This window comes from Mesitornis unicolor, unplaced genomic scaffold (assembly GCF_000695765.1).
Source record: "Mesitornis unicolor isolate BGI_N332 unplaced genomic scaffold, ASM69576v1 scaffold9026, whole genome shotgun sequence".
Taxonomy (NCBI): Eukaryota; Metazoa; Chordata; class Aves; order Mesitornithiformes; family Mesitornithidae; genus Mesitornis; species Mesitornis unicolor.
In genome coordinates, this window is record NW_010191649.1 from 20,011 (window position 1) to 31,847 (window position 11,837).

An 11,837-nucleotide genomic window follows, 5' to 3' on the forward strand; every position below is an offset into this window, starting at 1 on the left:
GGGGACACGGTAGAGGGCTTTGGCTCTTCAGAACAGTGTCCTTCCCTCTGAGAAGCAGCCTGGTGGTCACTGAACACAGAAGTACTCAGGGGAGAGAAAACACAGTGCCAGCCCCATTCTTGCTGCGCCTGGCCAGGGGAGGGGAGACTGCATTTGGGGAGAATACAGCCCAAATGGCTTTAAAACAGGAGTGTCCTACAAAAGCAATCCCCATGGAAGTGTGACGAATTGGATCTTGGGCCAGATCCGACATGGTAGTGCAATAGGGCCCAAAGTCTCAATCCGTTCATTTCCAAAACCACTGACACCACCCAAGGGGGTGATCTGACCTGGCCCCCTTGCTTCTGTCTATCCAATCCTCAAGCTTCAGAGAATCCACCTCTTCAGCCCAGAGGATTCCCTGAAGCTGGGTATCTCACTCCCAAACTCAGCAGGTGCCCTGGGGCAAGGAATCTGCCTCCGAAATGAGACAGGCTGAGGTAGGGAACTTGCATCTACCTTTAGTGACTCCGACCCTCTTAGCATAGCAGCCCTCGTGAGGCAACGCTTCTTTTCTCCCAGCTGCAAGCATGGGACTCGAGCACAATCCATCCTCCAGACATCAGTGTGCCACCACTGTGTCACCCCAGAAGGAACATTTCCAGCTGTCTCCTCTGATCCAAACTGCCCAATGACCACCTCTTCCAAGTATTATCCCAGCACTCAGCATACGGGATCAGCTCTCAGAGCCGCAACCCTTTTTACCCTGCACTAGAGGGCTGAAATCATGAGGTCGTCCTGCTTGGCAGGGCTGGTTACGTGCCCAGAGGGGGTGGAAGTCCGGATTTTGTCAGTGGCCAGGCACTCCTGGCTGCTCACACCTGTGGGAGTGATGTCCATGAGTTCTCCAGATGAACTAAGGGGGAAAGAGGGGGAGACAGAGATGCCTGATGAAGGATCTGTTGAGCCTGCAAACAACCTTGGGGGCTTTGGGACTAGGTTTGGTTCATATTGTGCCCTCAACAGGATCTCCTGATCACTGACGGACTTGGGCATCTCTGCAAAGTCACTGGAGCTGTCTGACACCATCATGCAGTAGATGTCCTGGAAAGAGCTGCTTTTGCTATCCAAATTAAAGAGGCTGTCTATGAACTCAGCAAACTCCAGCACTTGGGGACTGGGAACATCAGTAAGCCGTCCATTCTGGAGGGACAGCTCCTCACGAGGGGCTAAGGAAACGCGGTCCCCTTCACTGCTGGCCCCCTCCTCACTGCAGCGTCGCTGCGGGGTAGTGCCACCGCTGTTGAGCACATTGTCGGGGGGCTGAGTCTCCTGGGAGTGCTTGGAGAGGCTATCAGCAGCCAGCAGCTCTGTCCGCGAGCTGAGGGAGGGGTTCTCCTCAGGGATAACAGGGTCTATATAAAAGCAGTGCGTCTCATCCTTCTCCATGACAGCATGGAGGCTGGGGGAGCCTCGGATGCTCCGAAAACCAGAGGAGCGCCTTGAATCAAAGCTGTAAATGGATTCATTGTCCGAAAGGCTCTCCATGGTTGCAAGAGGGGCACGACGGTCCTGCAGCTCCACTGACAGCCGTTCCTTTGTATCCAGGAGAAGCAGCTCCACCGGGTCTTTCTGCACGGGAGAAAGTGGCTTCGTCTCATAAAACCCCTCCAAGCTAATCTCAGAATGGGACTTGCTCCTGCAATGAGAAACAGACAACATGAGGCTACATTGCTCCATAGAACCGCAAGGTGCCAGAACAGCCAACAGAAACCAAGTCTTGGGCACAGACGTCCTGATAGACACGGAGGGCACATTGTAACCAGAGCCATCCACCCTCCCAGCTGATAATATTAGGTACAGTTTCTTCCCTCAGCAAACTCAGGTTCTTGCCCTTCTCCCTTTCCTCCTGGCTAAACGACTTCCCTCTCGAGTGCTATTTTCACTTAGGACCACGGTTCTGCTCCCAGTGAAACTTGCAGCGCTTCTAACTCATGGCACAGTCTCCACACATGCAGACAAATCCCTCTCTTACCCAACACCTCTGTATGAGAGAGGATTGAGGCAAGAGAGGTTAAAGGACGAGCCTACTGTTAACCTACTACTTTCTTTTCATACTCTGAACCACTCCAGTCTCAATGCCTTCCCCTCCATGCTGGCAACCCCCCTACTACCACAAATGCCAGGAAGCTGCTAAGAGCACTGTTCATGACCTTCAGGTAGCAGACTTTAAAATAGGTAAAAAAGCAATTTACTCAGCTTAAGACAGGTAAAGATCTTTATAAAGACTCCACTCACGCTAAGACTTTTAAGGATTAGGCAGGCTCCTTCAGAAAGATACCATGTCAAAGACTTCTCACACCAGGCACACGCAAATCCTGGGATTAGCTGCAGCCAAAGCAACAGTCCTAAAGACCAGAACTTAAGGAAATATCTGGGAAAAGAGCCCAAGCCTGGGAAAGGACTGCTGCACCTGCCAAAAGGACATGATGTATAGGGAAAGGTTTATAAGCTAGACAACAACATCGTAGCTATTGTAACAACAATAGAGTAGCAGTGATCTGAGGACAGGTTTCAAGAACCCCAAAAGAAGGAGTCGGACCCAGTAAGCTGGCTCTAACCTTGAATTAAACACAACCAACCTAAAACTGTTTCACTCTAGCACCTCGCTACCCTCTCCCTTAGAATCATACAAATCAATGGATGGCCTGAGTTGTAAGAGACCTGGAAGATCATCCAGTCCAAGCCCCTTGCTATGGACAGGGACACCTCCCACTAGACCAGGTTGCTCCAAGCCCCATCCAACTTGGCCTTGAACACTTCCAGAGATGGGGCATCCACAACTTCCTCCGTTTTCCTTTCCCTTTCAAATCTCAGAATTCCCCCTCTGATTTCACTCACCTCAAAGGGAAGCAGCAACTTGGGTCTACTCTGGCTCTGGCACAGAAAACACCACTCCTGTCCCTGCTACTGACCTGGTTAATTGTAGTCTTATTGCAGCCTTCACAAACATGGGCCAATCCCTGTTCCTGCTGTTTTGTCACAGCTACGGTTCTGTTCCTAAGCTCTCCTTCACTGTCTCTGACCATTCACTCTCTCTGTGAACAGGAGCCTTACCATCTTCATACTATTTGCTGTCTAATCTTTCTTCTAAATTTAAATCTCACCTGTGTTTTCTCAAGGATACTCAGCTGTCCATCACTCAGCACAAATCATCTCATCCTGCCTCTTCCCACACACACACAGAGCTTCTTGTTGGGTGTCTCTACCTGAAATCTCCATAAAAGTGCTTCATTTGAATCTGATGCCTGTAGTCTTTTCTCTAACGATAGCTCTATTGCCCCGTGCCTCATTATTGTACATGTCCTTCTGCAGAAGATACCTTCTTGGCCTGCAATAGAAAACCTCACTTTCTGAAGCCAAATACTTGTCTTTATTGTTGCAAGAAAACGAAGAGCAAGCTCACGGTTATTCAGAGAGCTTCTCTGCCACACAGAAGAGTAAAAGAGAATAGTAAGAAATAAAATAAAGAAAAAAATCACCCTTTATTACTGTATCTGTAAAATTATTTGGAATGTATAGTGTATAATAAAGACTGATTATCAGCTTAAATTTCTTAGCTTTGCTTTTTCAGAATACCGTCTTCTGTGGACATGAGGCTACTGAAGCTGTACAATAGTGAGGACACAAAACAAAACAGATGGTGCATTAATAATGGAAGTATTAGAAAAAGGATACTCTTCCAGATTTCAATGTATTCATTAATACATTTCAGACAATTTAATTGCTTCCTGAAACACTAATTGAAAGAGTTTCATTTGCAAAAACCTAGCCCTGCTAATATAAACTAGGCACAGTGCCACAAAGAGCTTGAATGCTGTAATAAGGAAATGAACAGAAGGGGGTTGGGTATTTTTCATGTATGTATGTTTATTTCTTTTAATGTAAACCTTACGAAGGCATACAACGCATCAGGGAAAGAAAGATTTACAAAGGGAAGCCAGGTTTTGAATTTGGATACCTGGGTTTGGATATTTAGAAAACGTGAGGAGTATTTTTGATTTCTGAAAAGTCAGCCCATGTCAAGGGAGTGTGAGCTGGATTTAAGAGCACAGCAATCTAATGCAGTATATTATCAACACTATACAGTCCTATACTTGACATATCTATCAATATAAGTAGTAGATACTTGTAAAATATTTTCTTCTGAAGGTGCCTGCTTCAATTCTTTCAGTTTATCTTCTAAATATGGATAAGCAGTCAAGTTTTGCCTGATTTTGAACCCTCTCGTCTATGATTAAATAATCCTCTCTCACAGTGTTGTCTTGTGTTTCCACAAGTCCCATCCTAAAGTATCCTTAAATGCATTTGTCCTGGTAAGCTAAAGGCTTTCACTGCTTCTCAGCTTTTGAGAATCACCATATAGTCTACATTTGGGCACATAAGTCACACAGGAAAATAGAAATTTGGCTGCAAGACTGCGAGCTTTGCCTTTACAGTTTCAAGGAAAACCCCATTTGTCTGGATAAGGAAAGGAAGTTTCTTCCCTACCCTCAACTTCTGGTTCTCCTGACCTAACTGCACTCACAGATTCTTGAGCAACACAAAGGATTTTTTTCTCCCCTAACATAGACAAGATATACTGAAGCTAAGTAAATGTCCCACAGAGACAGCCCTTGGACCTACGCTTTCCACAAATATTGATCACAAGACCCCAAGACAGAGAGGACCCACACCTAAAGCCAACAGTCCTTCAAAGAAATCAAAGGTATCTCCTTACTTAGTACTGCTGTTCCTTCTGTCCACTGTAATAGCTCCAGTTCCAATCTGCACTGAGGGTCCACTAGGCAAGGGCTGACTCTGGAAGATCAACTCTGGGGTGAGATCCACTTCTGTAGGACTCACCATCACTTTGGCTGCAGAAAGTAAAGCTGTTTTCCCCTTGTTGTAATTCTCCAAGACCTATTAAAGGAGAGGAACAGTAGGGCTTTACTGGAGAGAGCAGCTTTGCTGTTCTCAGCTCAGGACTTTCAAACAGCTGGATTTGCCACTGTTTCTTACCAATGCCTTCCACAAGCACAGGGCAAGGTCTTGACATAAAGGATTATGTGAACGAACTCTGACATCCTCTACCCTGTCAGAATGCCATACTGGGAATACAAGGCTAGGGAGGTTACTGGCAGGATGCTGGCAGAAGCAGCCTTCAGCCCAACAGGGCAGAGGAGACTTGGCTAAATCTCCAAGGTAGGAAGAGATTACACAGCCAGAAACTGTATCTTAGTGGTAGAAACCCATTTTATAACCATTACATGTAAGCTCAGTCACCCATTGGACTAACAGAGGGGCTGCAGCCGCAGTGTGGGTGACTTCTGCAGCAGCTTGGATTTCACCTGAACCACAGCGTATAATGGGCAGCATCTGAGAGAAGGAACCAAACACCCCCCAGGCTCACATTAAATTTGGAAAGAGGACCGACTCTGGTGTTGAGATGGAGATCTACACTCCATTTCCAGACCTCATTACACTCAACTCTTAACAGCCCGTGTGTGACAAAGTAAATAGCCCTGTGTATTTAAAAAGCCAGCTCTCCTGGGCAAGGACTACCTCTTCTGTGCACATAAAGGCCTGTGACAAGGTCCTCGTTTTATTAGGGCACCTAAGTGCTTTGCAATAAGAATTATTAAAACTGGACCCCACAAAGGCTCTCTAATACACACACAGAGCTTTGGCTTGGCACCAAGAAACCTGGCAGTTCACACACTAGAACCACCATGCCACTTGTCTTGTTTACAGCTCACCTCATCAGCACCATTATGCTGAGCCTTTCTTGTCCAAACCTGGGCTTCTCAGCCATTCGAGTCAGAGCCCCTGTTATTGCACCGAATGATCCCTCCCCACACCTGATCCTAATTCTCTGCGTTACCTTGTTGAGCCCTTCCATGACCACATATGGGAGGTGTTCGTGCAACATCGCTGGCGAGATGATCACCTCATTAAACGCTTTATTGTCACCCCAGATAGCAAAGTAAGTGGGATCCTCTTGATCACAGCAACTGGAAGAGAAGTTGGGATCCAAGCAGAGAGGAAAAAAGGGAGCAGAGGATGAAAGAGCAGGCCAAGATTTCGGCATGCAGAAGAAAGAAACAGCAGGTTGCAGAGACAGAAAAAGCAACAGGAGGAAAAACAGAGGGAGAAAAATATTAATGTACGCACACTGCTGCCATTGCTCCAAAACTCTGCACTAGCCAACAGTGGCACGACTATCTTTTTATTCTGACAGCATAGACAAAATCACTGTCACCATAAGACGGCAGGAAAAAAAAAAATCAGAATCACCTCCTTCATAGATGGGTTCCTGTCTTGGTGAGTCTTTTCCAAAAGAAAATTTTCACCCCCACCCACTCACCAGCACTGCTCTGCGGGATGATTGTGCACCACGTGGATGATGCGACCAGGTGGGTAAAGCGGGGTGCTCGCAGACAGGGCAATAGTCAGATCGCTGGGGTGGGTCCAGAGGCGATTGCTCGTTACTGAATTTTCTTCTGTCTCTTCAGGGAGCTCTGACTTGGGGATGCATTTTGTAGCACCCACAATGATTCGCCACTGTTCAGAGCAAGAGAAAGGAGGAGAAAAACATGAAAACAAAGCAGAGTCATCTCACAAGACACTATTTGTAGGTTTAAACTGAATACCTAATACTGGAAAAGAGAAAAACAGGTCTTGTGTCTTGATCGCTTAAGTAACAGACCTAGAGGTAAAGATAACCCTGCCCAGAAGAGTTGTTTCTTCCTTTCCCAGTTTTAACTTTAGAAGTGGCAACTTATCATCCTTCCTTTTTCTGCTGGAGGTTTTTGTCGAGTTAAGGATCTAGAGCAAGCATCAACTTGTCCACCAGCTGATAACTTAATAGCTTCCAGCATAAATAAAACAGATGGAATCTAAATTTTTAATGTACAAAAATAAGCAAAAGATTATACTACATAAACAGACAAAAAAACCCAACAAACCTGATTAGGTCTTTATGCAGACCTAAGAACAGATACAAAAGAAATCCAAAAAACCCCCAAAATTCACCAAAACACCAAAAAATGCCTTAGTCAAAACACAAAAACAGAATCACAGAATCACAGAATCACAGAACGTTAGGGATTGGAAGGGACCTCAAAAGCTCATCCAGTCCAATCCCCCTGCCGGAGCAGGAACACCCAGATGAGGTTACACAGGAAGGCGTCCAGGCGGGTTTTGAATGTCTGCAGAGAAGGAGACTCCACAACCTCTCTGGGCAGCCTGGGCCAGTGCTCTGTCACCCTCACTGAGAAGAAGTTTCTTCTCCAATTTCAGTGGAACCTCCTGTGTTCCAGCTTGTGCCCATTACCTCTTGTCCTGTCATTGTTTGTCACCGAGAAGAGCCTGGCTCCATCCTCGTGACACTCACCCTTTAAATATTTATAAACATGAATGAGGTCTCCCCTCAGTCTCCTCTTCTGCAAACTAAAGAGACCCAGCTCCCTCAGCCGCTCCTCATAAGGGAGATGCTCCACTCCCTCCATCATCTTTGTAGCCCTACGCTGGACTCTCTCCAGCAGTTCCCTGTCCTTCTTGAACTGAGGGGCCCAGAACTGTACACAATATTCCAGATGCGGTCTCACCAGGGCAGAGTAGAGGGGGAGGAGAACCTAAAACCATAGAATGCTAACAAGAAAAGTAAGTATTAAGCTCAATTTTCTTCTTCTACAGTTCATTTATATATTTTACCCCTAAACAAATCTTAATGCCTTATGTTTTTTTCCATCTCAGTGTAATGGTAAAGACGTCTGGTGAAGAACAACTTTCCACACTTCCTATCTCCAAAACGCTAACAAAACGCTCATCCTAGAACAGCACCACCCAGACAGCACACAGCAGTGTCTATAAGCAGACAACTGCTGTACTGCCGAGCCTGTTACCATTTGTTACTGGCCAAGAAAAGCTACAGTTGGAACACAGACTTCAAACAGGCTCAGATGAGAAAATTTCCTGCTCAGTTATTTTACGTATGTGATGGTGAACTTAAGAGCACATGAGCCAGAATCATCGCACAGCCCTGCACGCAGAGTGCAGCCCTTTGCCCTCACCCCTCTAGCTGCCTTCCAGCTCTTGCCATCATTCTTCTGGTTATCTAAATAACAGTCACAGTGGACCTGAGGAGACCTGGAGGGCAGGAGAAATCTGCAGTATTACTACGTGACACGACAAATTTACCATCACTGCTCAGAGACTCACCTTGTGGTGTCTGTTAATCTTTACTCTTACCTTGGGTTTGTTACTTCTTTGAAGAACATCCAGAAGCTGCCGGCGAAATCCCTCCAGCTGAGAGAGACCAATTCTGAAAAAGAGTTAGATGTGTTTACAACAGCTTGGCAGGGAACAGGATGGTAGTGTCACACAGCACAGAAGAACAAGAAGCTACGCTACTACAAGAATGCAACAGCGCCATAATGCAGATCATTTCAGAGGTGGGTTGTGGCATCACCCAGGACCAGTAACCAGAGTTAAGAGGCCACAGAAAACCATCGTGATAATAAACAAGTGTGAAATGTAACAGCGGAATCAGATCAGTGAACAGATATGAGAGAGGTCAATGAACAGATAAGGAGGGAGATGATGCAATCACAGGAACAAGTGAGCAAGAAATAAGTATAGGATGACACAGAACAGATAATTTAGAAAGGTGGCACAGAGCAATATGACACCAGTAAACAGATTACAGAACAGACAAGATTCTGTCATACAGGTTACCAAAAGGCACACGCAATACTTTCTCTCCACTGAATTCTACACGCCTTGCATTGTACAGACAGAAATGTCACTGTTCATCTGAGGTCACACAACAGGGCAGAAGCAAAAGTAAAACCCAAGTTGTCTGGCTCCTACTCCAATGCCCTGTTCAGCAGCACATGTCCCCAGGAGACTATGAGAGGTGAGAAATGCCAAGACAAGAAATGAGGGAACTAGTTCAGAGATGTGAGACAATATGGAATAGGTATTCGGGGACAGACAGTACAAAATGAGATGACAGAGTATCTACTTCAGGGCAGAGTGTAAAGAAGTCTGAGATAACACAGGCAACAAGGAAGATGACATCGACATGTCACATACCACAATGAGTATAATAACAGAGACAGGATATTCACTCTTTTCTTTCATACAGGCAGCTGAGAGACGGGGAAGGATATGGCTATAAAAAGGTTTGTGAAACACCAACATAGGTGTCCAGGTAAAAGACACAGCAATACAGGTAAGTAGGAAGACAAGTAAGAAGCATACGAGGTTAGGTAAGTGAGAAAACCGGAGACAGATATGATCTAGGTGTTTCTGATAGGAAACAGGTAACTTTGGTACAGAACAGCAGATACTCATCAAGAAATTCAGTCACTTCTCAACTTGCCTGGGCACTAGATCTTTGCCAAGCACGACTGCAGTCACAAACTCTTTTGAGTACTCCATGGCATCCTCACTGGAAGAGAAACAGGACCAAGAAGAAGCAAACAGTATTTCACTAGCAGCAAACTGCACTCCCAGTTTGCCACTGGTGTCAGAACAGTTACTAAACAGTGAACCAGGGACATAAAAACCACAACCCAAGTTGCTCAAGGCTTTTTGGACTTGCACCCTGCTAAAAAAGAAAGCCTGATACTCACATCCCATGCCACAGACAACATAATTCTGCAATGGTATAGCTCATACAGAGCAGCTCCTTTGTCCTTACCTGCATATGGCTCTGAATATACCTGGAAAAGGAAGTACTCTAAGTCAATGCCTCATAGCTGTTCTTCTATAGTTTAGGAATGGTCAGGAGAGCAAGAAGGAAGAAGATAGTCCATGCTCCTGACTACTTCAAAAAGACAGTATAGAACCAAGACGGCCACTTTCTACAACAACCTGAGCATCAAGAGGAAATTAAAACTTCCACTCTACAAGCTGGCTCTGCAATCAGCTAACTTCCTAAAGATCATCTTCTGAAACAGTCACCACAGACAGATGCCACATTGTTGATCTAGAGATGATCCTGGGCACAACACACAGTGCAACGAAGTGTGGCTGTCAGAGGCACCTCCTTGAACTGAGACAGCTGAGGTGACACAGCACAGCATAGCCCAAGCTATCAAGGGATCTCAGGAGTGGGAGCTCTGAACAGAAAGCTATAAAAATTCTCATGAAACATTCTGCAGAGCAATTAATCTATAGCTGCAGAAGACCAGGGATTATTGTCATAACAATGCATGCTAATGTCCAGATTCATTAGCAGGATGGTTTAAAACCCTTGGCTGCTCTAGAAACATGATGCAGTAGCTATCACAAGAAGCTTCTGATAGTCCATAGCTGCTTTCAACTGACCCCATGGCATCTGTCATGACTAGAAAGACCTTCTCTCACTTCACAGCAATCAAGTGGGATGTTTTTGTTTGGCTGCCATGTAAATAACATGGCCAGCAGGTCTGTTCCAATTTACAGTGGGAGGAATTCACCATAGCTCTCTTCAGACATCTGAGGCAGCTACCCTAGATTCCCCCTATAGCCAGGGGAGAGAAACAGGCACCCAAGAAGCAGAATCCCTCTGACTTATTTTAAGGATCCACTTTAGAATGACAGAAATCACACCCTAGAAGTGCCAATTTCTTTGGCAGCTGCAAAAGGAGTCCAGACACCTAGATCAACTGATACAGACATCTACATTCGGTCAAACATCTCTTCACAGCAGACGGGGAGAGGATGCACTGGCACTGTGCAGAGAATAAGGAAATTGCACCAAGTCCACTTAACTTGCACTTTTCACTAGTCAGGGTCAAATTAGAGCCACAGCCACAGCCAACTAAGTCATAAACCAGAATATCTGGGAGAGCGGCCACTTGCCATCATCAACTCCAAACTATAACATAGAGTAGAGGCTGGCAACAACGCTTGGCTCCTATAAACTGCCTCTCAATTTTTCTGCAATGCTTCTCAGGGCAGAGACTTGTCTTCTTGTGCATCACGAAGAGGATCTGATCCAGCAATAACTACACCCCCTCCCTTCTCTCACTGGTCCTCCTGCCCCAGCACCTACCTCAGCAGCCCACCTGGGGGAGAATAGGCAAAGCACTTCAGTGATGGGTACTGCGGACGCAAGAGGAAGGACAGGATGGCAGCCGTGCCAGCCCCTAGGGAATGACCAACCACAATCAGGCCATAGTGTTTTGTTCCTCTCCCCTGAAAACAAAAACAAACAAAACAAGAAATTGAGGTCAGACTGAAACAGAAGTCCACAAGCCCCAAAATCTGTTCCTTTCCCCAGCTGTGAGTCTTTCCTATACGTGAACACTCCAGATTCCAGCTAACCAGCTCCTCCACCAGTGGGGACTAGTGAAGGTGTGTTAGATTTTGAAATGGAAGCAGACTTCTGATTTACACCATTCAGTCTAAGTCATAGTGGCAATCCCAGAACACTCCTGCCCTACAACGCTGCTTGCTCTGAAGGGATGCTAGAATTCATTCTCTTCTGGTATTCTCTCCTACCTCTCCATCAGTTGGTGTTTGACCCACTGGGTCTTCCCTAAAAGAAAGGTAAGAAGAAAAAGGAAATGTATACTCAAGCGGTTTGAGTTATTTAGGATATCATATGAGCCTTTTGCTCCTCCTCAAATCTGACAGACTTCTGATAATATCCAAGGCCAGCCTTACACATCTGAGGTCTCCTTGCTTTTGGAAGTTACTTGCTTTCATTAATTCCACCACTTGTGCAGGCTGAAAAACAGAAATCCTAAGTAGCAGTTTGATCAGTAGCCTTCTAAGTCTAGATGTTCTCAGATGGCAACTGCTCAAGTAATTCAGAGACAAAA

At 45.7% G+C, this 11,837-nt stretch overlaps 1 protein-coding gene across 1 annotated transcript; it reads right to left on the bottom strand.

Moving 5' to 3' along the window:
* Window positions 1–750: 750 nt before the first annotated feature.
* Window positions 751–11,208, bottom strand: LOC104542475 (sn1-specific diacylglycerol lipase alpha-like; the record flags this gene model as incomplete). The annotated part of the gene is made up of 7 exons (XM_010186806.1): window positions 751–1,678; window positions 4,760–4,941; window positions 5,903–6,032; window positions 6,386–6,582; window positions 8,272–8,344; window positions 9,407–9,475; window positions 11,066–11,208. Coding segments are annotated over 7 exons (1,722 nt in total), but the record flags the coding sequence as incomplete, so codon positions are not given.
* Window positions 11,209–11,837: the final 629 nt, after the last annotated feature.